Below are 25,247 nucleotides of genomic sequence, written 5' to 3'. Positions count from 1 at the left end.
TGTGTTGGGAATGAATCACTCCCAGCCATGGGATGTCATCTGCGGATCGGTTGATTTGCTGGTCGCCTGGGAGCTGGAATCCAGTCTGGTTGGATATTTAGGGAACGTATGTGAAGCATTTCAGAGCTAGCCTTGAAAGTGGTAATTCTTCATTCTTTTCCCCTCCTTGGCAGCTCGGATTCTGAAGGCAATTTTGAGACCCCTGAAGCAGAAACCCCAATCCGGTCACCTGTAAAGGAGATCTGTGACCCATCGCTGGGATTGGATGTGGCCGAGGCCAGGACCCAAGGTAAGGAGATGGCATGCATCTTTTCTGGTCTCATTTTATTTTGCTTTGGATGCAGAAAACAGGGTGGGGCTGGGGAGGGGAAGTTGTTTTCTTGAATAATGCTTGCCAGGTGTTTGCAGTTCCTGGGCAGGATAGTTTAAATGCAGATGCTCAGGGCTATGCACCTGCTGCAAAGGGCCATTTTAAGTTGAGTGAAATGTTGATTTATTGGACAGTTTTGAGGGGCCAAGAGTTGCACTGACATGTGACTGAGTCAGTTCGATTCCCCAGCTCGCGCCCTCGCGGTGCGCAATTATAATCAGGCTGTTTTGCAATAGTTGGTCACACCCACCCACTACCCCCAGAGCAGCGATAAAGAGCCAGCAGGAATGTGGCAATATGGCGAAGATGTCTAGAGAGCCGGTTTTGTGAGTTACCCCGAGGGGCTGAGGCTTTTCCCCGCGGCCCAGTGGAGACCACAGCATGCAGCCAGAAGCTGCTCGGTCTAATGGAAGGGAGCAAAGGGTATTTTCAGACTCTTCTTTTTCGAAGCTCCCTCCCTGACTTCTTCCTGAAAACCCTGCCTGGGTAAATATGTCTCTTGTTGGCTCGGGGAGTCACTTGACAGTCAGCTGATTGATGGGTGCCGTAGAACAGGCAGGCTCTTTGCATTTGCGATGGCACAACTCTGCCCTCTTTCACAGTAGCTGATGCGATGTTTCATCCCTCAACCATTCCTCATTACTGTCTGAAGCTGACATTTTGTTGCCTGGGTAAAGAGGATTTTATAATCTCAGTGGCACAATGCGGAGATGAACAGGAGTTGACCTCTGGACATCTGGGACTGATTGATTAAGTGGATTTGGGTGTCTAAATTTAATTGCTCTTGGGCATTTGTCCAGGTAACAGAACCACAGCTGGACAATCTGACATGATAGCCTGTGCATTGTAAGCCCTGATCTAGAAAACCAGGTGATGGCTGAGGTGTATTGGCAGAGCTGGGGTGGGGCTTGGGGAATTAGCACTGAAACAGAAGGGGCACCTACCGGCCAGCATGGAAGGGCATTGGCAGAGCTGTACAAGGAACCTCACGCTGTGCGGATGGTATTGCATATAAATTATGTGCAGAAATAGTCAGAATCCACTGCTCTGACAGAAAACCGTAGGTTGAATATACTGCAAAAGAGTAACAGCCATGTTAGTTCTGAATGCCAGGAATCCTATCTGAATTTACCTCTGTTAAAATGCTGGCCCTAGAAGGGGTTGAAATGTGCATAACTCTCCTGCATGCACTAACGGTTTTTCATAGTTCTTCCCAGTATGGTCGCTGTTAAAATTTTAGAAACTTAAAATCTCTGATCCTCGTTGTTAAAGAAACAGCCAGTGAGAGCTGCAGAGAACCAAGGGCTTCATTGCCCAGTCAGGTTCTCGTGTCTCTATGGCTGCGGTCAACCAGGATCCCATGATGCAGTTAGTGATACCATATATCTCATTCCAGTCATCTGCTCTCTCCCACACACTCCCTCCTTGCACAATGCTGAGTGCTAGCCAGCCCTGTTAGCCCTTCACACTCCCGGATTGAGTTTCTAAGTGGAAATCAGGGTTAATGCCCCCAGGGTTAATGCCCAGACTGGGTGCTGTTGTCAGTTCCTGTGTCTACATCTACTTCTAGTTGCAGTGTGGTGGCTTTGTAAACAATGTGGAAGGCTATCCATGAAAAGGATTCTGTGGGACCTCCCCCCGCATCCTACTCATCCATCCAATCTGCAGGGCAGGTGATTGAATCATGTCAGAGCATGGTGACTTGTAGATCTCCAAGGCCATATGCGGGAGGGTAGGAAAAGCCCATTGCAGTGTCTCTGGGTGAGAGGGTAGCTGGGGACACAGCATACATTGGGACTAGCCACTCTCACTGGGCACATAGTGCTGGCTTGGTGACCTGATCTAGTCTCTGCCCTTCCTCACCCAACAGGGACTCATTGCCCTGGTGTTTCGCTCACAGGCGTTTGCTGATTGCTCAGTCTGTTTATGCTGGGTTTGTAATTTACCTCCCTGGAGTTGCAGCTGATTACCTCTGTTCCATTAGGTTGTTGTTTCAGCCAGTGGGGCGCTGAGACTGGTGGAAACATTCTTGGCTATAAGAACAGGAGTACTTGTGACACCTTAGAGACTAACAAATTTATTTGAGCATAAGCTTTCGTGAGCTACTGCTCACTTCAGAGCTCAAGAGTTGGAGCTGCTCCTTACTGTGATGTGCCCTGTACTCCAGCCCAACATCGGACCACAGTACCAAGTGAATGCAGTCAGCGCTGGGATCTGCTGCCAGGCCTTTTCAGTAGAGGGACCATCCATCATTAGTGAACCTGGTCTCCTGTTGTTGCTGGGGCAGAAACCCTAGTGGTAGTCCAGCTAGACTGGCAGCAGGTGCTGTTTGTTTGCCTCAGTGGAGAGGTTCGGGCAGGGAGGCCACTCTTACTGCCAAGGGCTAGCAGCGCAATCCTTTGCTTTTTAGAAAAGCCAAAGGTTACTCTAAAAAGAAAAGGAGGACTTGTGGCACCTTAGAGACTAACCAGTTTATTTGAGCATTAGCTTTCGTGAGCTACAGCTCACTTCATCGGATGCATAGCATATCGTGGAAACTGCAGAAGACATTATATACACACAGAGACCATGAAACAAAACTTCCTCCCACCCCACTCTCATACTGGTAACAGCTTATCTAAAGTGATCATCAAGTAGGGCCATTTCCAGCACAAATCCAGGTTTTCTCACCCTTTCCCCCCCCACACACACACACATACAAACTCACTCTCCTGCTGGTAATAGCCCGGATGGTGAGAAAGGGTGAGAAAACCTGGATTTGTGCTGGAAATGGCCCTACTTGATGATCACTTTAGATAAGCTGTTACCAGCATGAGAGTGGGGTGGGAGGAAGTTTTGTTTCATGGTCTCTGTGTGTATATAATGTCTTCTGCAGTTTCCACGATATGCTATGCATCCGATGAAGTGAGCTGTAGCTCACGAAAGCTAATGCTCAAATAAACTGGTTAGTCTCTAAGGTGCCACAAGTACTCCTTTTCTTTTTACGAATACAGACTAACACGGCTGTTACTCTGAAAGGTTACTCTGTTTGTAGGCTGATGTTCTGGGGCGTAGAGGGTGGGACTTCTCAGGAGATTTTCCTTGCCGGGTTTCTGATCATCTCTACAAAGACTCTGGCTCAAGGAGGCACATGGCACAAGTCTCCAGGGAGACACTTCAACATGTTAAATGTCTCTGAGAACTGCATTTTGCCCCTGATTTTCCTGGGAAGAACTATTCCTAAAAACTACTGCCTGGGCCAAAACTCAGTGCGCAAATTAATGGGCTCCTCATGGTATCCCAGACAAAGGCTGCAGTGTTCCTGGGCCCTACTGCAGGGCATGGGGCTAGGGCTGCTGAGAGGGCAGGGTAACCAGCTGCACTGTCTAGGACGTGTTGCGTTTATGCTCTCATTCCCTGACAGCTGAATGTCAGGGGCGAGCGACATACCGGTGCTGCTGCTGGTAAACAGGAGCGGTTTTGACACTGGGTGCTAGAGCCCGCTCCTCATGGGTGGCACATAGACCAAGGTCTTGTTGGAAGGTCACCTTGCAAGGAAGGCTCCTGGCAAGCTTGTCCCTTTCTTTATCTTCAGTGTCCGTGACAGTTTCATACTGGCAGATCACATCAGCAGGGCAGGGTGCTGGGGAACCGACTCAGGACGAATGTAGTCTGCGCTGAGTTCAGCTGCTGCCCGCTGTGTCTGCCTCGGGCTCTAGATGAAATAGATCCATTAGAAACCACAAACCCAACTCCAGCCACATGGGCTCGGGTCTCTGGAACTCTTGGCCAGGGAGCAATTCGGAACTGCTGATGGAGTGAGGCAGGCACAGGTACCCGGCAGTGGAAGCAGTCACTGTCTCTCTCCCGACAAGCTCTTTGTATCACATTGAACATTTTTCAGAGCAGCAGCCGTGTTAGTCTGTATTCACAAAAAAGAAAAGGAGGACTTGTGGCACCTTAGAGACTAACCAATTTATTTGAGCATAAGCTTTCGTGAGCTACAGCTCACTTCATCGGATGCAACATTGAACATTGCAGCTAAAAAATAGCCTGTGTTTCCAAGAGGCTTCATCCATTGCCCTCCAGCAAAGTTTCTGTGACGTACTCGGCTCTTGAAATGACGGAGTGAGGCCTCTCATGATGCATGTACTATGCTCAGAAGGCTTCCTGGGATATAAGGCTACTGGATCTTGGCTAATGCAGACATTAAACCCTCCTCATAACAATGCATCTTGGTTCCCTGGGAGGCTGGGAGGGCAGTGTACTTAGCACAGTCTGCGTGTGAGTGGCCTGGCGCTCAAGAGCTGTGGTAGCTGTCATCGATACAATGATCAGGAATCAGTCCAGTTTAATGATTGCTTATCAGTGTTTAAACAACAGAGGTATCAGGGACAGCGAGATCAGGGTGCCCAGAGTGTTTGGGAAATGGCTGCTGTCCGTAGAAGCTGCATGCACGGACATGCCACGGCCGTTCCCAGTACTCAGATGGGTTAGTGGGAATAGAAACTCATTTATCCACATAAAATTGTGATATCATCAGTATGTAGAAACAAAATTAGGTTATGAAACCTGTACGGACAAAAGCACTGAACGGGGGAGGCCTGTTGCACAGACAGTCGAACTAGGGATAGATACATTGTACCCTGCATGTTCAGAGTCAGAGATACAGAACGTCCCACTCACTTTCAGGCCAGGCCACTGCCCTCGTTCTCTCTTCCCGCACAAAATCTTTTCTTAACTCTTTTTCTTTATCATCCAGGACTAGAGAGACCCTAATTCTGCCCTATTCTCTCTAAAGACACCTCCTCCCTCTCTCCTACAGAGTTATTTTTCACAAGGAATTAAGCAGAAGGACTAAAAACAGATCCTGGATTGTAGCAGCTCTCACCAGCATTTACTTCTGTTACCCGTGATTCAGGCTCATGTTATACTGTATATTAACAGCATTATCACTGGTTGGTTTGTAAAGCACCATTCACAAGTATCCTAATGCTTAACAGCAAAATAGACTTGAAACAGACCAGTGTCTGTTAAACAACAGTGAAAAAACAGCAGAGAAAAGTCTAGCTTTAAAAGTATGAGCTGAGTCTGCAGTCCAAATATCCTGTGCTCGCTCTGTGTCTGAGCCCAGCCAAAGAAGAGGGACATGTGTGAATCATGGAGCACACAAAGAATGAGTCGAATGTAAAGGCTATAGATAGTAAAGGGTTCTTCTGCTAGGCACTTGGCATGCAGGGCTGTGGGGAATCATTGCTGGTTCATTTGGCTGGAATGTGTAGAATAAAACGGGAACAAGGTCTTTGCAGCATGTTGCTGCTGCCAGTTTTGATGGGCTCATTTGGACAGGGCAGAGGACAGGATGTTCGGGCTGCGCTTGGGTTAGTCAGCAGGTGTATTTCATCCCCTAGACCAGCGAGTACTAGTGTCATTATATGTGTGTATAAGGTGGCCACCACTGCAGTGCCCTCTGTGCACATTCTGTTCAAGAGAGTATAAAACAGGGAACCTGCTCACCAGTTCCCTCCTGCAAACCAATTACCCTGACAGGACCAGTGCCGCGGCCTTGCTAGGCATGTGCACAGCATTCATCACCCCCACAGCCGATCCTTTACATCAGTGTCTCCCAACGGCCGGTCCATGGACTGGCACCAGTCTCTCTGACACCGTTTAGGAAGGCAGCAAGCGGGTCCCTGGTATCAAAAAGGTGGGGAAACCCTGCTTTACAAAACGCTTTACAGTTCGATATCACCTTCCATCGGGGGGGCCTCAAAGTGCTTTGCCAAACCCCAGTGCATTAAGCCTCACTGCCCGAGTGATCATGGGTGCAGGAACTAGGGGTGCTGGGGGTGTGGTAGCACCCCCTGGCTTGAAGTGGTCCCCATCATATACAGGGTTTACAGTTTGGTTCAATGGCCCACTATACAAACTGTTCCAGCCCTTATGCCCGTGAGCTAGGGGAGTATCGGGGCTGCGTTTTGCAGACAGTAAAGCTGAGGCTCCGAGAGTGGAAATGAATTGCCGGAGGTCACGGAGGAAGTCAATGGCAGAGCTGGAGATAAACCGCAGGGGCCCAGTTCTCCACTGCCCAGCACCTTGTGCAGTGATTTGCACCAGTGCAATGGGGGTATGGAATGGTCTCACGTCAGAATGGCAGCATTCTGCAACCAGTTTCCAAGGTGCAGGGCAGTGGAGAGTCCGGCCCCACATCTCCTGGATTTCAGCTCCGTGCCTCAATCCCAAAACTAGCCTTTCTCCTGAGCTGTGGGTCTGACTGCCGCAGGAGGCTTCACCATCTACAGTGGGTGAAAAGCCTGAACAAAACGATTCATCTTGCCTTGCAATGTGAAAGTGACCAGGCCTGCAGTGGATTCCAGAGCCACAGGGAATGGCATGGCCTGTTTCCACTCTGGGGCTGCGGGGAATGGCCGTGGCTCTGATGTGCTGTACAGAAGAGTTAGGGTGCCCTTTTCATTTCAAAGGAGCCAGCAAGAAGAGTTGCCCCAAGGAGTCATGGTCTGGCCGCATTCAGCGGGTCAGTGTGCGCCGCCGCCTGGCTCACGTGGGAGTCAATCGTAAAATTGTTTTCTTCCAAGTCACTTTGGAGCGTTTGGTAGAGTTTAAATACAAACCAGCACGATGCAGTCAGGCTGGTGAAGCAGCTGGGCTTAGAGGAGCATCGGCTGAGTGTGCCACACTGGGGCTCTTCTGCCGTGCCCACGTGAGGGATGGGGAGCGTGGTGGTCTTTGCACAGCCCACACGCACATTCTCCAAACATGACTCACGCAGCAGTGGCGTGGGGGTGGCTGTGCAGCAGGAGAGACTCTCTTTGGAATGTAAATGCACACCCAGGCCTCTGAGGCGCCTCCGAGTCAGGAGCAGAGCAGCACACGCCATCCCTGTTCCATGCACGGGCAGTGCTGGAAAGCATTCCCTAAAGGCATAGCTTGCATTTACTGCAGCAATTGGGATGGCTCATTCCCGAGCTGGGGGGGGGGGGGGGGTAGATGGACTGCCAGGAACGTGCATCTGCTGCTGCAGTGACTCTTCTCCGGAGTGCAGGGAAGGTCCTGTGGGTCACTTGCATTTTGCATCCTGTGTAATTGTTCGTGAAAAACGCATGTCATTCTTCTGGCCACTGATCGGCCAGCACGTTGGAGTCAAAGGAAATGCAGGGAGGAGGAAGAGCTGCTGCCAGGTTGGGGGAGGAGCTGTCCACTGGGCAGGCAGATTAGGCTGCAGTGGGTTTGCATAGTGGCTAGTAAAGCCAGAGGGATGAATTTGGCCCAGTTTGCATAGCCAGGTATGAAGTGTTGGGAGACTAGTTTTTTATTCCCTCCCCTGCCCCAGATCAAATCAATGGAAACAGAATAGAGAAACTGGCTGGTGCTGGGAGCTTAGCAGAGGTCTCTTGCACTGAGCAGTGCCTGGATCGGGGCTGCTGGGCTTTGTTGTTGTTGGAACATCTTCTCATTTCAAAACTCTTTAGGCTAATCCTCTCCCCTGGCCTCTGACTGATTCTCTGCAGAGGGTGGGCCCCTGGGCGGGAGGAGGTGAGCTCTGGCCATGAACTGGCTACACAGGGGAATTTGAACTATGCAGCCAACGCCCTGCAGAACAGTACGCCTGTTTGCATCCTGCGCAGGGGAACCCGCCATGGAGAATGGCCTTCCCGATGGCTCATGGCAGCAAACTGCCCCCACGCTTGAGATAATGTTGCTGTTTGACACTTGTGGCAAGGGGCATTTGCAAACTCCCAGGCTCCCTGTCCTTACACAGCGCTGTTTGGGTGAGCAAGGGTTACCCATCCCGGCCTCCTCCCAGCTACAGGGCTTTGTGGATAAGCCAGCACACCCCGGGGCGGTTTGACTGGGCCTAGGGTCCACCAGGGGACTGTGGGCTGTGTACAGCCTGGCCATGATGTGGGAAAACCGATGGCATGTAAAATAATCCTATCACGTAATCAGCACGGAGCCTCACACCCCCTCAGACACACGGCGGAGAGGAGCAGGGTGAAAGTCAAAGCTGCTGTCAGAGTGGGCAAGTTCTGAAGGGCCCTGAGCCATACTCTGCCTTCTCAGGCCTCACGCAGCTGAGGGGGTACGTGCTGTGTGCACAAGGATCGTCTGCCGCCTTACTGTAGACAGTCAATACCCGCTGTCCCCTGCGGGGTATTAACAAGGTAGCCAGACCACGCAGCTGGAATCCAGGATTACCTCAGAGGCAGGGTGGCATGTGCATTCGGGGAATGTGAAGAGGGGATTTTGACTTCATAGATAAAGTGGCTCTTTACTGCCCCACTGGCTTTTCTCTATTACATGGGGTGTTCCCCAGACCCAGCACTGCATCCCCGTTGCCCCGCGGATGCTGGGCGCTCTGACCCCAGCCCTACGTTCGTTTGTTTCTGCAGTTGTTTAGGTTTTAGTGACCGCTGTCCCTCCCATCAAGTTAAGACAGTCCTCCACCCAAACGATCAGTGCCTTGCGGTGATCATCTCTTGCCATTTGGAATTTGCCGCAAACCCGTCAATGTCCCTGATGCACACCTCCTGTTTCCAGTATAACCCAGCTCCCCACGTGCTTGGGGAAAAGGTGGGCTCTGCCACAGCCTGCAGGGTGAGCAAGTCTGGACTCTGGTGGGCATCAGGAGGGAGCAAATTACAAAATCAAGGTGCCTTCCCAGAAGAGTCAGTTCACCAGTATTTCTTATGAGAGAGCCCAGCCAATCTCAACATCCAAGCTCAAAATGATGGTAACCAAAGTGTCCTTCAGATGCAGAGCCCAAACCCGCGTGCGACTCTCACACGGGGGGGTGGGTCACAGCAGAGGTCAGAGAGGCGACCTCCATGGAAATGGAGTAGCATGTTCCTTTAGTTACTCAAGGTAGATGAATTTAGACTGATTTAAGTTTATGGCTGTCAGCACACTAGCTACAAGGAGAATGCACTGCCCCAGGGTATACAGTGTGGCTGTCCTGTGACCCTTTAATTTCAGGGTCAGATCATCCCTTAGGAACAGGTACCACAGCAGTAGCCTGAAACACGGGATCATACAACAAGCATAGTAAAGTACTGTGGGCTTTAACAAGGGTTATCCTGTTAACAAGTGGGAGGAAGACCCTCCCCAGTGCTGGCTTGAAGAGCTACACAGTCACGGCTTCACAAAGGTCGTCTCATTGTGGTTGTGTTTGGTAATATATTTCACAGGGGCAGGAAGGTAGTTTCTAGCGGAGAACATTCCCTCCCCAGCCTGGGGTGCAGACCGTCCTTCATGCTTCATTTCCATGGTTTTTAGCATATTGAGGATCAATTATGCAAATCAGAAGCCACCAGCTGAGTCAGGCTTGGTTCAGCATCCTGGATTAGTGCAGGAATGTGGATATTTCTCTGCTCCATGTTTATCTTCTTTTGCTGATCCATAGTGCACTCAGTAGCCAGAAAATATGGAACAGTAACAAACTCACTTTGATAGACATAAAGTCCTTACGAAGATGAGTGCTTTGGTGTTTAGCAGGTCAGGTGGGCTGCCCTGCCTACCATAATTCATATCCCCCTTGTGAAAGTGTATTAACAGTTGCATTATTTCAGACATGATGCTGTACCACTTACACGGGCTGGTCAGAGACCAAATCATAGGCCATTGTACTGGCTGTAGAAAAGGGGCTTCCCAGGACTAGCACTGTGCCTTGAAGTCTCCTGTGCTATACAGATTTTCAGACAAGCTCTGCACACCACAGCCAAGGACAGATTTTTCAGAGGCATCCGGGACATTTGCGGTAGGGGTTACAATGGGAGATGAGCACTCAAAACTCTGGCTTCAATTATGGGTGCTGAGTACTGGGAAATCTGGCCAAATGCCCCTTGCCAAAATGCAAGAGGCATGCAGAAGAGTTGAGGATGGGCTTTCATTACTGCAGGCATTTCTCCCTCCCTGCTCCCTCCTTCCCAGCCCAGCTCACAGCAGTACGGTCCCTTCTGCGCCTAGACACTTGACGGCTGTCGTTTTCAAGGTGTCTGAGCAGTTGAGGATCCCCTGAAAGAGAGGAAAAGGTTAAAAAGTAAAGGATTTAGGAAGACTAACGGAGGGAGGGAACTGCAGTAGTTGTGGCCGGCAGTGATTAAGTCGTGGGTCAGGATCCATGATTAAGGCTCTCGGATAGCATAGTGTTGAGCATGATATGAACACGTAGACAGGATTTCTGCAGAAGGGGCTAGCTGCCATGAGAATGAGATTAGGCAACATTCCAGGGATGGGGAGAGAGAATCTTCTAGAAAAACTCAGAGATATTCCTGGGTTGGTTGGTTGTGAGCTAAATCTATCATTTTGAACACACCCTCTGTTCTTTTAATAGACCCTGCTTTCTGTATTTTTTCCCCTCAAGCATATACGCTTGTCTGCTTTCACTGCACTGTGGCATCTCACATTTATACATCTCGGTGACGTGAGCCATGCATTTTGGGTAAACAAAAGAGAACCAGCTATAGCAGACGTTTAAAATACTAACCGGAGAACCTACTGACTGGTCACATGTTTCCTTTGCTGATTCAGACACAGCATTTTAATATTTGCAAAAACCGTCTTCAGATAATCACCTTCCCCAGTACCTGACTTGTGAGGGGACTGCCCCGTGTTTCTGAGATCACAGCCAGTTCCCAGGAAGATGACGATCAAGAAGATAGAGAATCCTTCAAAGGGAAATGGGAGCATAAAATAAATAACAGCAAGTGAAAGGTTAAGACAATTCAGCTTAGCTTGGCTTCCTGGTTTGGATCAGCCCTCCGGAAGGGGCACAGCATCACCACACTGATGTCAGGAGCCTTACGCAACAGGAGGGCTCTTTGGTGGCTGATGAGCCCCCAAGTGGTTGCTGTGCTTGTCAGAATTAATAAGACAGTTTCTGGAGAGCAAACACAGGGATGTCAGAAGCGAGCAGAGCTGTTGTCAGACCAGCTCCTTCGCCGTGGGACTCAGCATACGAGTCCTTAGGAAACCTTTCAATGCTTACTGTGTGCCTGATCCAGCCACCCTTACTCAGGGCGGGTGCTGCCTCACCTAAACAAGCATCCCCCTTGCTGGCGACACTGTGACAAATTCAGGCCTCATGGCTTTTCCGTGTGCTGGAGTGGGTGGGGGAGTTGCATAGCACCGTTCACCCTGCAGGAAGGCGGGTGTAGTGGTTACACACTGGTCATTGCTGGAGATTAGAGACCTACAGACAAAGGGATTTTCCTTGGTCTGCATCATGTTCAGAGCTTCCCTGTAAGTTCGCAGGATACTTTTAGGAGTGTCTGTAGAGCCGAGAGAGGACTGGAATCCATGGGAGTTGTTAAAGTTGGGACCATCATCTCAAGGCTCAGCCTGGCTGCTGTGAACAGCACCTTCACCTGCAGGAATGCTGAAATGCAGGCAAGGTGGGGGAGGTAAGATCTTTTATTGGACTGACCTCTGTTGGCGAGAGAGACAAGCTTCCGAGCTTACACCGAGCTCTTCTTCAGGCCTGGGAAACTTACTCAGAATGTCTCAGCTGAATATCGTGAGACCAACCCAGCACAAAAGTTACACGGTGCTTTTGTGGGCTGGGCATGCACAGACTGCACTGCAAAACCTGAGTTTATGTTACAGACTTTAGGGTGCTCTCTTTCCTCGGGTTGTTTTTTGTTTGTTTTATTGTTTTTGTTTTTTTGCCTGAAATCTGCATTCACCCAACAAAGGCTGCCTTAGAGGAGAGACAAGAGGTTGAGGCTTTCAAAGGGGCGTAGGGAATTGGGTGCCTAACTCATTTACTGCTCGAAGTGGAACTGTACAAAGGTAAATCACTGTGTACCATACACTACCTGCAGTTAACCCCCCCCCTCCCTTCAGTGAAGTATGGACACCCAGATGTGCACTCGCAGTCAAATCACCATAGCACCGTCCGTCTCTGCACAGCTGCCCCTGCAACTCAAGCTGCAGCCTGTAATTTGTCCTTTAAACCCCGAGACTAATTTTCTTTACACTGAAGCCACAGGACAGCTTTTTGGCAATGAAATGGGGCCTTCAAGCAGATATCGTTGAACACTGGAACGGTGTAACCAGCCTTCGTGTAAATCCCACGGACTTGGGTGAAATGGTGCTGAGGCTGAAGGCGGTATACTCCTCTTCCGCTGACAGGACACTTCCCTTCATTGGGATGGGAAGTAAAGATGTGGGAAAAGGAGCTTATGAGACGGCTGCTGGTAGCATTGTTAACTGGCTGTGTCCAAAGGGCAAATTACATAGCTGCTCCTACTCACGTTCTTTTGAACAAGCCACTTCATCGGTGTCAAGCTAGGGCTGTGGAATAACAGCGTGGCACAAGGTGCACGTTTGTAGCAGGACTTGAAAAAATGCCCTGTCACATATTAGCTCAATGACAAAATATAACGAAGGTGGTTGAAAAATATCTGTACTACCACGTATCCCAACATCACCTGCCCCTTTCGCCGCTATCTGTGAAATAAAGTAAAATTATGTTATTTCAAATGAACTTCTAGGTTGTTTTCTCAAGTTGTGGTTGCTTTAGGCTGATTTGTCTTTTTTACTTCCCATCTTGGTGGGCAATAATGCATTTTGGTGTTTTATTCTACATTTGCAACCTAGATTTTATACTTGGGAGTCGCAATCAACACTATCTGACCAGTCCTAGCTAGGGGTCCTCTGCAACTCAGATTTGTTGACTTTCCAATCAAGTTGCAAAGCCAATCTTTCTTCCTGGGCATTAGGGTGGTAGTGGGTCATAGGGAGAGGACGTTACAGGTTTGTTGGTAGGTGAGTAGCTATGGTCTGTGTGTGGGCATTCTCTCTCATATGGTGACCTTCAGATTCTGGATTGTGTACTTTAAACTCTACAGAACGTATCTGCAGCTGGGGATAAATTATAAATCTAAATACATACATTGATCTTTGTGTCTATGAATCTTGGAGCAGCTTTGAGAAGAGGAAGATCGTAGGAAAGCCAATCCATAACCCATTCAGCTGATGTCTAGATGCAGAATATGCTAGAATGCTGTAGAGCAGGCATGGTTTTAATAGCTGCTTTTATCTATTTTAGAATTACGTGAAGATGATGAACAGCTGGTAGCTGAAATTTCTGAGACATACGTACCCCAGAAGCACTCCGAGGATGAGGTGCAATCGCCTCTTGCAGTTCTTCAAGGTGACAAGAATTCTAAAGCAGAAGCTGACTGCAAACTTGATGAAGATTCATCCGTGACACGAGTTGCACCAGAAACAGAGCCGCCTTTGGGTATTTCTTCAGCACTCACAAAAGAAACTGATTCTCCATCTTCAGTAGTGTCGGCTCCAGACCAGACTTTGTCATCCAATGTACCCACAGCTACCCAAGCGTGGGTGATGTCAGAAGAAGACATGGTTGTCACTCTCGAAGGGTTGGCTGATGCTGAGCCAAAGGCTGAAACTTTTGCCCTGGAGTCAGTGCCAAGCAAGAGCAAGCTCAAGAAAGTGAAACCATCTTCCCTTAGGAAGAAAACAGCTGGAGAGACCCCAGAAACGGAAACCGTCACGGAGGGCATCCCTGTCCCCAAAGCATCTTACCAGCTCAATCTAGCTGAGTATGATGAGAAAATAAACCCCTTTGTGATGGGAGGTTCCAAAATACAAAACTCTCCTCCTGCAGCTCAGCAAACCTTCATGGCTTCAAACAGTGATACCAATGATTCGGGGGTGGAGTTGACTGAGGAGTCCAGGGGCCATGCTCTGAAGCTGGAATTTGATTTTACGGATGGGGCGGAGAACGGAGAGGTCAAGAAAGCCCTGCCCAAGAAGATCGGCAGGAAACCTGCCAGCAAACTAACTCCGAGACGACAAAGAGAAGCTGGTAACAAACCTACGAGTGCTGATGGCCCGGAACAGGCTTCAGCAGAGGTGCCTCTCCCCAAAGCCTTGTACCCGGTGGATCCCAGTCAGTGGGATGATCCTAACTTCAACCCTTTTGGCAGCAGTTCGAACTTGCAGAACTCCCCACCCCTCCCAAAGGCTTCCTATCATTTTGACCCCAACAACTTTGACTCAGCGGATCCTTTTAAACCCACCAAGAGCTTAGCTAGCACAGCTGCTGACTCCTGCCCCACAGCTGATAACAATCTCAATGAAATCCTGGAGTCTCAGACCCTGGAGGTTCAGGGCGAGGAGCTGATGATAGGCAAAGCCTCTCCAAAGAAGGCCAAGTCGCGCTTGATAACGTGAGTGATGCCGCGTGCTGGGTTTGCTGCTCTTTGTGCTCTCTGCGGGGCCAGGCAGTCGGAGGTTTGCTTTGTGGGATGGCAGCCTGCTTGTTTGTTTCCCAGATGCCTTGGGAGTAATTGCAGCAATGCTCCTGTTTCCTGCCACGTTGTTCTCATCTAAGCTAGTCTTGCTGGTGAATGAGCTGCAAGATAGACACCTACGGCAGGCAGCCAGATTCTACATTTTGTTCCTGCCCTGTTGTATTTGCACAAAGGTGCTGTATCTTTTCTTTTTTTTTTTCTCATCCAGTGGTTCTTCATGAATTGACAGGATGAGAAAGCCAAATACACTCAGCAGTGCATGTGTTAGTCACAACAGCCAAGTAGCCTAGAGTCTCAGCTACCAGCTAGTGCTGCATAGCAAGTAACAACTCTTAGTGGGACCTGGTTGCAAGAATCACCTGCGATCCTGGCGTGGTAGAGAGAACAGGTGCTTGAGATTCCAGTGTATGAAGTTTAAAATCCTCTGCTGTTAAATGGTTTATTCACATTCAGGATTTGTTTTGCGGGTTGGGCAGGAAGGGGCTTTCCAACGGCGGGTGCACCGCGGAATCTGTAGTTCTTCCACTCAGTGCAAATGGATGTCTGTTTCATTACGTATTGCTAAAACTGTTTTCAGGTCTTCCTGGAACTTCCTCTTTCATAGCTAATGAAGAGAAGTACGGTTAAACAGTCAGGCCATTTGTTCTGTCGGCTGTATCACATCTGCCCAGACAGCATATGCAGTTTGCCTTCCCTTGCAGGACTATTTTGGTACATGTACATGTGGGATTCTTTAAATACATATTTAGTTCTTAAAGCATGCTATTTAAAATGGTCATGTAAGTACTGAGGTTTCACAGTGCCAACTGGGAATGCAGGCTGAATTGTATCCACTCTCTGGGAGTGCATATGTCACTGTAAGCCTTTCACCTGTTGTGTCTCAGGTTTCTTCCGAGCAGGGTCTGGGCCTTCTTGATGTCTCCAGGTGACTTGAGTCCCAGAGTCTGAAGTTGCAACATACAAAACACCAGAAACAAAATGTCGCAATACTGTTTAATCTTTTGATATAACCCCAATATGTAGTCTGTGAACAGGCAGGAAGGCAGAAAGGATTATTGTATAAGAGAGTCATTTCCCACTAAATATTTGGGCCTTTTTCTTGTAATTATTAACTGACATTCACATGGCCAAAGGGGCAGGTGGAACCAGCAGCAAAAGGAGAGGCAGGAAACAGGTTAAATGGGGAAGTGTAGGAAGCACACAGTTTGTGCTTGAATTGACATTAAAAATGAAACAAGCTGCCATTCTGCTCACAGGTTGTCCAGGTGAAATTTTAATGAGGGGGGAAACCTGGAGGATGGATTTTAACTGAGAGAGAATGGAGAAAACCTGGCAAACCTGAATGACCTGGTCTCTCTGACATCTTTCAGAAATATCTTGGAAGGAATCTATATGGATCTGTTAAACTCCTGTGCTCGTCTGTGTTTGACTCTGAAGTGGTTAAGAGTTAGCAGACAACGGAATATCACTTAAAGTTTCAGGTTCCATCTCTTCTTTATTTAGGAGCAGAGTAGGCTGCTCCAGGCACCTGGGTCCCTGGGGTTTTGGATTTTTGCATGAATGTTCATTTCTTCTCCAATAATAATAAACCCTGAATTGGACTGTCTCCTATCTGCATGCTCCTCCCCAAGAAAGAGAACTGTGCAACTCGTTACATTTATTCAAATGAGAGATAATATCCAGGTCTTTTCACGTGCTTTTTTTTTTTCTCCATCTGTCTGTCTCTTTCTTGTCTATTATTTGATGCATCAGGACTACTGAACAAGTGAAATTTCTCTGTTTTCTGTTGTAAGTACTCTCTTCTGTTTTCTTTATTTGTTTCTATTGTTTGTTAGCATTCTCCAACCCCTCGTCTCTCCATGGCATGCAGGCTCCTTCCTACCTTTTGAGTTCCGTTGTCTGACTCGTGTTCACCTCTCTCAGACCTTATTTCACCAGAGAGCTTAGCCTTGTGATGGACTGTGTGCAAAGGAATGAGAAAGGGAGACGGCGGTGGGACTGTAGGTGTGTGTCTGTGCTTGCTCCCATGGCATGTCAACTTCCAGTGTGTTTTGATGACATAAAAGTGTATGAAATCAATGTGTTGGTTAGGCCAGAGGTTCTCAGTCTTTTCAGACAACTGTACCCCTTTCAGGAGGCTGGTTTTGCCTACCCCAAGGTTCACCTCACTTAAAAACAAAATCAGACGTTAAAAAACAAAAGTTCCACGGCACACTGTTACTGCAATATTGCTTATTTTCTCATTTAATACCATGTGATTATGAAATAGATCAATTGGAATAGAACTATTGTCCTTACATTTCAGTGTATCGTATATAGAGCAGGATAAACCAGTCATGGTCTGTATGAAATTTTAGTTTGTACTGGCTTTTCTAGGGTTTTTTATGTAGCCTGTTGTCAAACTAGGGAAATATCTAGCTGAGTTGATGGACCCCCAGGGGTATGCGTACCCCTGGTTGAGAACCACTGGGTTAGGGGGCTCTTCTCCTGGATCCATACATTGTAGAGACAAATGTGGTTTTTGTCCTGCAGGTGAATCTTTCCCCTGGGGGGATGTCTCCCCATGTGACTAGTCTTTGTAAAGTAGTGAGGCAGGCAGCATATACTGAAGGAATGGCTCCAAGGGCAGGAGACAATAGCTTCACAGAGGCCTCCAGGAGCCCAGGGACTCAAAACCTAACTTCCTTTTTCATAAAAAGAAAAGGAGTACTGGTGGCACCTTAGAGACTAACAAATTCTTTCAACAAGTTCTTGTCAACTGCTGCAAATGGCTCACCTTGATTATCACTACAAAAGGTTCACCCCCCCTTCCTCCCCCCCCCCCCCCCCCCGCTCTCCTGCTGGTAATAGCTCACCTTACCTGATCATTCTCGTTACAGTGTGTATGGTAACACTCATTGTTTCATGTTCTCTATGTATATAAATCTCCCCACTGTGTTTTCCACTGAATGCATCCGATGAAGTGAGCTGTAGCTCATGAAAGCTTATGCTCAAATAACTTGTTAGTCTCTAAGGTGCCACAAGTCCTCCTTTTCTTTTTGCAGATACAGACTACTCTGTCTACTACTACAGGCTGCTACTCTGAAACGTTTCTTTTTCATAACTTCCTGTGGTCATGTCTTGAGGGCTTGGGGAGGGTTTACCTGGCTCAGTGCAGATCTGCACAATAAAATAAACAAGAATCAATTGCAAAGAATAGCAACCTTCAACAAGGGACGTATTAGCATTATTTATTAACTATTACTGGCCCTATCCAGTGATGGGCAAGGAGAAGGTAAAACGCCTTTCTCTAGGCAGTGTGGAGACTGAACGCTCAGTGCACAGATTAATGGTAATGATTTGTACTGCAGTACCACCCGGAGCCCAGCCTAGATCAGGGCTCTGTTCTGTTATCTGCTGCACAGACACATGGTAAGAGACAGTCCCTGCCTCCAAGATTTTACCATCTAAATAGACGGGACAGTCAAAGGGTAACAGGAGGAACAGAAAACAGAAGTAACGTAAAGCCTTACAGCAGGTCGGTGGCAGAGCCGGGGATAAGGCCCAGGTTTTCTGCCTGCCAGTCCAGTGCCTTGTCTCGTTATCTTAGGGTTAGGTTAGAACATCAGGCAGCCTGTTCAGGACCTGGCCGTGATGAATGACACCCCACACCGTCAGCGGGACGTGCCCTGAAGAGTCTGAGCTAGCTGGCTGGCATTTGGGCCCGGGCTTGCTGCGAGTGGGGAGAGAATCCTGCCTTTGTTGGACTCAAACATTGACGGCACAAAACCATTCTTTTGGTTAATTCTGCTGAGAGAGGTCAGGGGGCAGCTGTCTGCATGCCTAGTTTACAGCTCTCACCTTGGGGCGACACCTATTTGATTGTCTACCTATTTTAACTGAGCCCCAAAAGCCTGGTTAGGGTAGCCTAGGGCAGCCAGTTAGACTTAAATATGCTGGGGTATTGTCCCTCACCTGGCTAAGCCTCATCTGGACCCATCACAAACCCTTACAATAGTAAACCAGCGTGTGCCACCCCGGCAAGCATCAGCCCCCTACAGTAACAAACCGGTGCGCTCAGCCTGCATGTGAGATCAGCCTGACCATAACAAACTCGTCATGTACGCTGCAGCACTCTGCATGAGCACCCCGGCCACAACAGACCGGTGAACTATTGCGTGTTCTTGTAGGAAAGTATTTTCCCCCTTGCTGTGTTTTCCCTTGTGTTGTCTCTGTGGAAGTGCGGCACTTTTCCCTGTGCTTTCCTGTAGTAAGGAGGAGAGCAACAGAGATCGCACGACACCAGATTTCTAGGGTCCTTTTACTTTCCTGGAACAGGGGGATTCATCTTACTCGTGACTGTCTAACATCGCCCGTCGCCCACTCCGAAGAGCAGCAGAGGAGATAGGATTCATGTACATTATGTTAGTAGATTTAGGGAAATTCAGAACTAGCTGGAACGGGAGACTTAGTTTATTTACATTATGTCACCCCTTTTATGCCTTTATTGTCTGCATAGTTCTCAGTTGGGGATGCCAGCACAGAAAGGGTCAGTTACAATATGTACAATACTGGACAGTGTTCAACAAAACTGAATGCAAGCGTTGGCATTTGCCTTCAGACTGAAAACTGACCAGCCGTTCTGTACTATTGGTGTTTTGTTTAGTTTTTTAATCAGGATTATGAACTAGGGATCTTCCTTTTGTACACATATTTAGGAATCCATTTACCAGGCATTTTTCTGAGCTGAATACAACCTTCTTTGCTTTAGTTTGAGTGCTAAGTACTGGCACTCAATACGCTGTAGAAAGAGGGTATTTCATGACCTGCATTCCCTAGTTTGTGTAGTCCCATATCCCCGTTGAGTCTGGCAGCCTCAGGGTTTGCTGACTTAAAGCCCTGGAGGTTACAGAAGCAGGTCACTTTATATTCATGCTCCAGGATTAGAAGAATAACAGAAGAGCACAAATGTGTCTAGCAGAGAGAAGCAAAACTCAGCTGGCTAGTGGGATGTGCGTAATAGCAACCTACGGCTGAGAGCAGCTTAGCCTGGTTCTTCTCCTTCCCCCGCAGCTTGTGGATAGCGAACCAGGGGATAGGGTACTCTGATCAGACTGGCTACCAGATGGTATGAGAACCCTCTCCCCAGCAGGTCGCATGGTGGCCCACTTCTGCACCTAAGGAGAGAGCAATCTGCCAAGCCCCACTGGACCTGAGATTCAACTGCTTGCGTTAGAATCTTATGGAGAAAAGTGAAGTTGAGTGGGGTTTTGAGGCAGACACAGGTGTGAATGGTAGCCTCCAAATCAGGTTCCCCCACAGACACAGCGTATAACGGATTTCATTGTGCGCTGTAGGAGCACTAGCGACCCCTGCATGGAGCGTGTGCATGTGGGCAGAGGCACGAAAACAGAACAGAGCAATTTGAGAGTGAACTGAGGGGAGGAGAAGGGGATGATTATGGAGTAGGGCCTCAATGCAAATCTTTTCGTACTTCACCATTGCAGAATTGCTGGTAAGGAGCATTGAGAAAGCTGGAGGCAGTGAGCCTTCCTATAAATGTCTGTAATGGACCCTCACAAGATCTGTCTTTAAGCTCAGCAACTGTTTGTCCTCTGGAGAACCAAAAACCAAGGGCTGGAACAATAGGTTGCTAACTGAGGCAGTGAGGTGGTGGTGAACTGTTACTCCCCGTCAGGATGGTGAACCATGACTTCCTGTGCTGTGTGAGAGAGATGAATGCACTTGTGCATGTTATCCTGCTGCAAGGCAGGTGCCGCCATTTCCTCTTGTGCCCCAGAGACTCCTGCCTCCACTTCCCTTGGGGCATGCTCCAGATCCATGGGACATGGCCAGTCTGTTTTGCCAAATGCCAGAATGAGGATAGTGCCTCTCAGATCCTGCATGTTTGACTGCGCAGTTCAGAAAGCCCGTGGTATTTTCTGCTGGATCTGGCTCTGGATCAGTGCTGTCTGCTAAATTTGTTTAACGCATTGGTTGAAATGAATCAGCATGGAGTCCAAAGAAAAACAGACCCTTAACCCAAGCAAAGCTCAGTACAGGGCCTAAAGCAAGGATACAACCTGGTGGGAAAGTGAAGCCACACTCGCTGAATGTGGATTTTAATGTAGATTGGGCAGAATGCAGCTACCCAGCTCCTCAATGGGCTGACAACTGGGAACACGCACCATCCCACCATAGCCCACCCCCATGCTGTGGACTCTCCACTGGTTCCTGGTCTGCTTCCAGAGTTAATTCAAGGCCTTGGCCATCAGTGTGTTAAGACCCAGATACGGATATAACCACATCTCCATCCAGGAGTTACTACGGATAGTGCAGCTTGCAAAACCCAGAACTAAATGCCCGGGAGCTGGAGATGAAGCATTTCTCATCTGAGGGGATCCGTATCTGGAATGAGCCACAAGAAGAGCTCAGAGTCACCCTGAGCTTAACCTTTATGGCATGCTGCAGCACCCTCCGCTTTGAGACATCGTTTTCACCGTCACTGGATAGATAATTAAAATACAAAGGAACGAAATGATTCTGCCTTTCAAACCAAGCAGAGTGTGCTACAGCGTGGGAAAGGAGAAGAGCAGAAGACCCCATAAAGTCTGTTCGGGCCTGGCTGTGCAGATCTGACTTGCCTAGGAAAGGCAAGGATACTGTGGAGATGAGCGCCATGCGGAGCCGCAAGGTAGATAGAACAGAGTAACACACGGCTTCAGAAGATGTGCTCTGGTGCTTGTGGAGGGTCTCTTTGTTGAAACGGTTCATCCTGCCAGAACATACGGTCAACGTGTATGTTAAACCCCTGGATAATATCTCCAGATAAAGCTTTAGAGATTCAGGGCAATGACCTAGTAAGAGAAACCTTGCTTACCAAGCTCATTGTTGGTTGTAATCCTCTCCATCAGCAGGCGATAGCTGAGTGGAGATGCTTCCTCTGGGCTTTACCTTTGCAGAGGAATAAATATTCTGAAGAAAACAACGGTTGGTTGGTTTGGGTTGTTTTTTTGTTTTGTTTTAAGAACTTGCTTTGCCATAATATTTTCCTAATAAGTGCTTGGACCTGTCCAATCAGCAGAGTGCAATGCTAGCACTGGGGCTGCCCTTCATTTGCTTCAGCCTATCTCTGCACATGCTTCTCCTTCCACCTGTCCTCCTCCTGGTGAGAACAGCAAAGCCGGGACTGAATCTGTCTCTCTTTCCTGTTGCAGGAGTGGCTGCAAGGTGAAGAAATATGAGATGCAATCCCTGGTCCTGGATGTTTGCACTCAGGTACATTTAAGCAAATGGCACTTACCTGTGTTCTTCAGAGGCCGGCAGGTGCTTGTGTGTGGGAAGTGAGCACGTTGAGAAGGAGGAGGATTTGCAATCCTGATTCGGGGTTGTCTTTCCTGTTACTGGTCTGATGTAGGGGGGACATAATCATGAGAAGAGCTTGGGGCGGGGGTTAGCTTTAAACTGATATTTACCTGTAACAACCCAGAACCAGCCAGCAGACATCCCCGAGAACACTAGTTTGCACTACATCCCCCTTCTCCGATGAAAATCTCTCTCAACATCCCCAAATCCTGGCTTCTGGGAGGAGGTGAACAACATGAGGAGGAGCTGGAAGAATCCATGATGGAGATGTTTTATGTGCAACTATCCAATAATCCTTCCCCTCCCTGCCTTGCTAAGTTTTTCGGCCAATAAATGAAATCATGGACTCTACATTTCTGTGTCGGAACCGGGGCAATGCCTTGAAAGTGTCCCTTGTCCATTTCTGGGGCAGTGGTGAGGTGCCAGGTTTTGTGATCACACCGTTTAATGGATTTTGTCCATTCCTCTCTGCCATGTGTTTCTCTCTTCCAAAACCTTCCTGAGATGCCGATAAGAGCAGCTTGCCCACTTGATGAGTTTTCTGTTGTTTTCCATTGGCTGTTCTGATGATGCATTAGTCTGATCCCTATGGATTAGTTTAGCCCTGCTGAATTGCCTGCCTTGATCCCACAGGATGAAGGAGCATTGATCTCAAAAATCCCAGACGTTGCAAATTGCGATGGTCACGCTACTGACGAAGAGAAGCTGGCATCTACATCCTCCAGTCAGAAACCATCCGGGCCAGAGGTGAAAGGTGAGCCAGAAGACGACCTGGAGTACTTTGAATGTTCCAATGTTCCCGTGTCTACCATAAATCATGCGTTTTCATCCTCAGAAGCAGGTATGGAAGCATATCTCTATTTCTCTCTCTCTCTCTAAATCTATAGTCATACAGCATGTACACTCAGAAATCCAAGTGACCTCAAAATAACCTCTAACAGCAAACAGAGCCATTTGAGCAGCAGCATCCCGCATCTTATTTACATTAATTGGGCAGGAAGCTACAGTATATTCTAGTTAAAGGCTCAAATTGCTCATCTGTATTATTTACATTATGAAAAATCAGTGATTGTAGGTTGTTTTTATGTAGGCTCTTTTTATTTTAGTGCTGTATAGAAGCTGATGGCATTACATTAGAAAGTTCATCTCCATCGCCACTGACTGAAACTGGCTTAGACAATGGATGTGCAGAATAAATCCAGGACCACAAACAGTCCCCTCTCCCATGATGCTGGTTCTGCTGGTGCCTTGCTGCTTCTGCAAATTCCCTGTATAAGCCATGAGTCTGTTTTGTCGCATGAATCCAATGCGGTGAAGTGGGACCAGCCTTTTATCAAGCTGCAAACCGGCTTGTGCTCTTTCAGAACAATCAAATGTGAATCAAAAATCAGTTCCTATGTGTGCTTTTCTGCTTTTTGACGCCTGCCCAGCGTGAGTGTGGGGAGACTGAGAGTCGGTAACATGTGCACTGATATTTAGTAATGGTAATTAGAAGAAGCGTGAGCAACTTTGTGTTCAAAGCATTATTCAAATGTTAACTAGTCCTCACACAGCCCAGTAAGATAGGTAATCCCTCAAGGTATTCTCTTCATTTTATGGGTGAGGACACTGAGACACAGACTGGTTAAGCTGACTTGCCTAAGGTCACACATTAATTCGGGTTAGACTAGAACTTGGATGTGCCTAGATTTTAGTTCCAGGACCTGTCTACTAGATCATGTAGATCTGTATATTAAAGAGTCGTAGAAATGAAAACTGTTCTGGCTACGTGCCTGTAAGGACATTTGGATTTGCTAAGCAAGGTCTGTAGAAACAGTCGTGGCGGTATTTTGTCTTCTATTGAATTTGCAGCTCCAGCCAATCCATTTTGAAATCATTAAAAGTCAGCAAGGGTGATGTTAAATCAATGTCAAAGTTGCAGGTGAGAATGGCAAAAACTGCCACGCTGAAAATTTACAGCCATCTCCTGGCCAGTTTTGTTTCTTACACATTAATCATTTCTCCTGAAATGTGAGAAAAAGCTGTAATAGTCTCTGTGGGCATATTTCCTGGAGGAGAGAATTCTTACTTCTCTCTACACAGGAGGTCACCGTTGATAATTAACTGAGCCACGAGTTGTTGAGTATTCCAGGGAAATAAAGGTTTCGTGGGATAAGGAGTAAAGCTTTTATTTCACACATTTGTTCTTGTAGACTCACAGGGCCTGATTCCCCAGTGCCTTGCTCCTTGGGTAGTCATGTGTCACAGTGCAAAACTTACACCTTTCCCATCATTCTGATTTGGTCGCATTCTGCACTCACTTTCCATTGAGAGAAGAGATTGGCCACGGTGCAGGGCAATGCAGAATCAGGCCTACTGGAAATCTAGACAATAAAAAATAACAATAGACCAAGTGGAGAAAATGAACCAGAATTTGTAGCAGTGGAGAGTGGGCTCTTTACTTCCTGCTTTCCGTCGTCCTTGTATTCTGATGGTACATTTGCTTTTGCCTTGTTAGTGAGTGAAGAGCCAGTCACATTCACAGAGCACCACAGTGTAATTTAGGAACATAGGGCTCATAATTTATATACTGCAGTCATTTAGAGTTGCAGGATCTACACAGACATCAGTTCCTGGAGGAGACAGCTTTTGTCTACTCTCCTCTGCTGCTGGTGAGAATAGAAAGGGACACATGAACCACTCTGTTGGCAGATCATCGGCCCCAGTTGGTGTGAGGCTTATATTTGTGTTATTCAGAGTGGGGGGAACAGCTGTTGCTTGTCACCACCTGCAATATCAACAGCCTTTCATCCCAAATGATCCCTCCACTTTACAGACACTATATACATGTGAGCCATTTCAACCATCATTGAAATGCAGACACCTCTGAGGTGGAACACAGCACCAGTAATTAACCCAATGGAATGAGTTTACCAAGGGTTGTGGTGGATTCTCTATCACTGGCATTTCTAAATCAAGATTGGACGTTTTCCTAAAAGATCTGCTCTAGTTAGGAATGAATTCAGGGCCATCCTATGGCCTGTGCTATACAGGAACTCAGATTGGAGGGGCACAATGGTCTTTTCTGGCCATAGAATCTATGAACCTGTTTGGTAGCACGCAGGGAGTGAAGGATCTTGCACCCAGTCAGTGTTCAGCCTCACGTTTGTTGCCGATGGTTGTGCAAATCCAGATTGTGGAGACGGAGAGCGGGGGAAAGCTGCGGGAGGATCCTGTGCACACGCCACACTGAGTGTGGTTCTGGAAAGGTC

General features: G+C 47.9%; 1 protein-coding gene across 20 annotated transcripts in view; it reads left to right on the top strand.

Annotated features, from left to right (window-relative positions):
• The window catches only part of TACC1 (transforming acidic coiled-coil containing protein 1), a 79,989-nt gene that overhangs the window by 36,703 nt on the left and 18,039 nt on the right, over positions 1 to 25,247 (top strand). For 13 of the 20 annotated variants that reach the window (XR_006287579.1, XR_006287578.1, XR_006287574.1 and 10 more), the window contains 4 exons: positions 174 to 289; positions 13,419 to 14,568; positions 21,849 to 21,909; positions 22,630 to 22,837. Coding sequence is in view for 11 of the 20 variants with exons in the window: in XM_043536421.1 (XP_043392356.1) it covers positions 174 to 289; positions 13,419 to 14,568; positions 21,849 to 21,909; positions 22,630 to 22,837 (1,535 nt within the window). In the remaining 9 variants the exon portion in view is untranslated. The remainder of the gene's footprint in view (positions 1 to 173; positions 290 to 13,418; positions 14,569 to 21,848; positions 21,910 to 22,629; positions 22,838 to 25,247) is intronic. The other 7 variants (XR_006287581.1, XR_006287580.1, XR_006287577.1 and 4 more) reach the window with 1 other exon arrangement.

Source organism: Chelonia mydas, chromosome 26 (genome assembly GCF_015237465.2).
Source record: "Chelonia mydas isolate rCheMyd1 chromosome 26, rCheMyd1.pri.v2, whole genome shotgun sequence".
NCBI classification, from domain to species: domain Eukaryota; kingdom Metazoa; phylum Chordata; order Testudines; family Cheloniidae; genus Chelonia; species Chelonia mydas.
The sequence above is the reverse complement of the archived record's forward strand: the minus strand, read 5'-3'. Positions and strand labels throughout refer to the sequence as shown.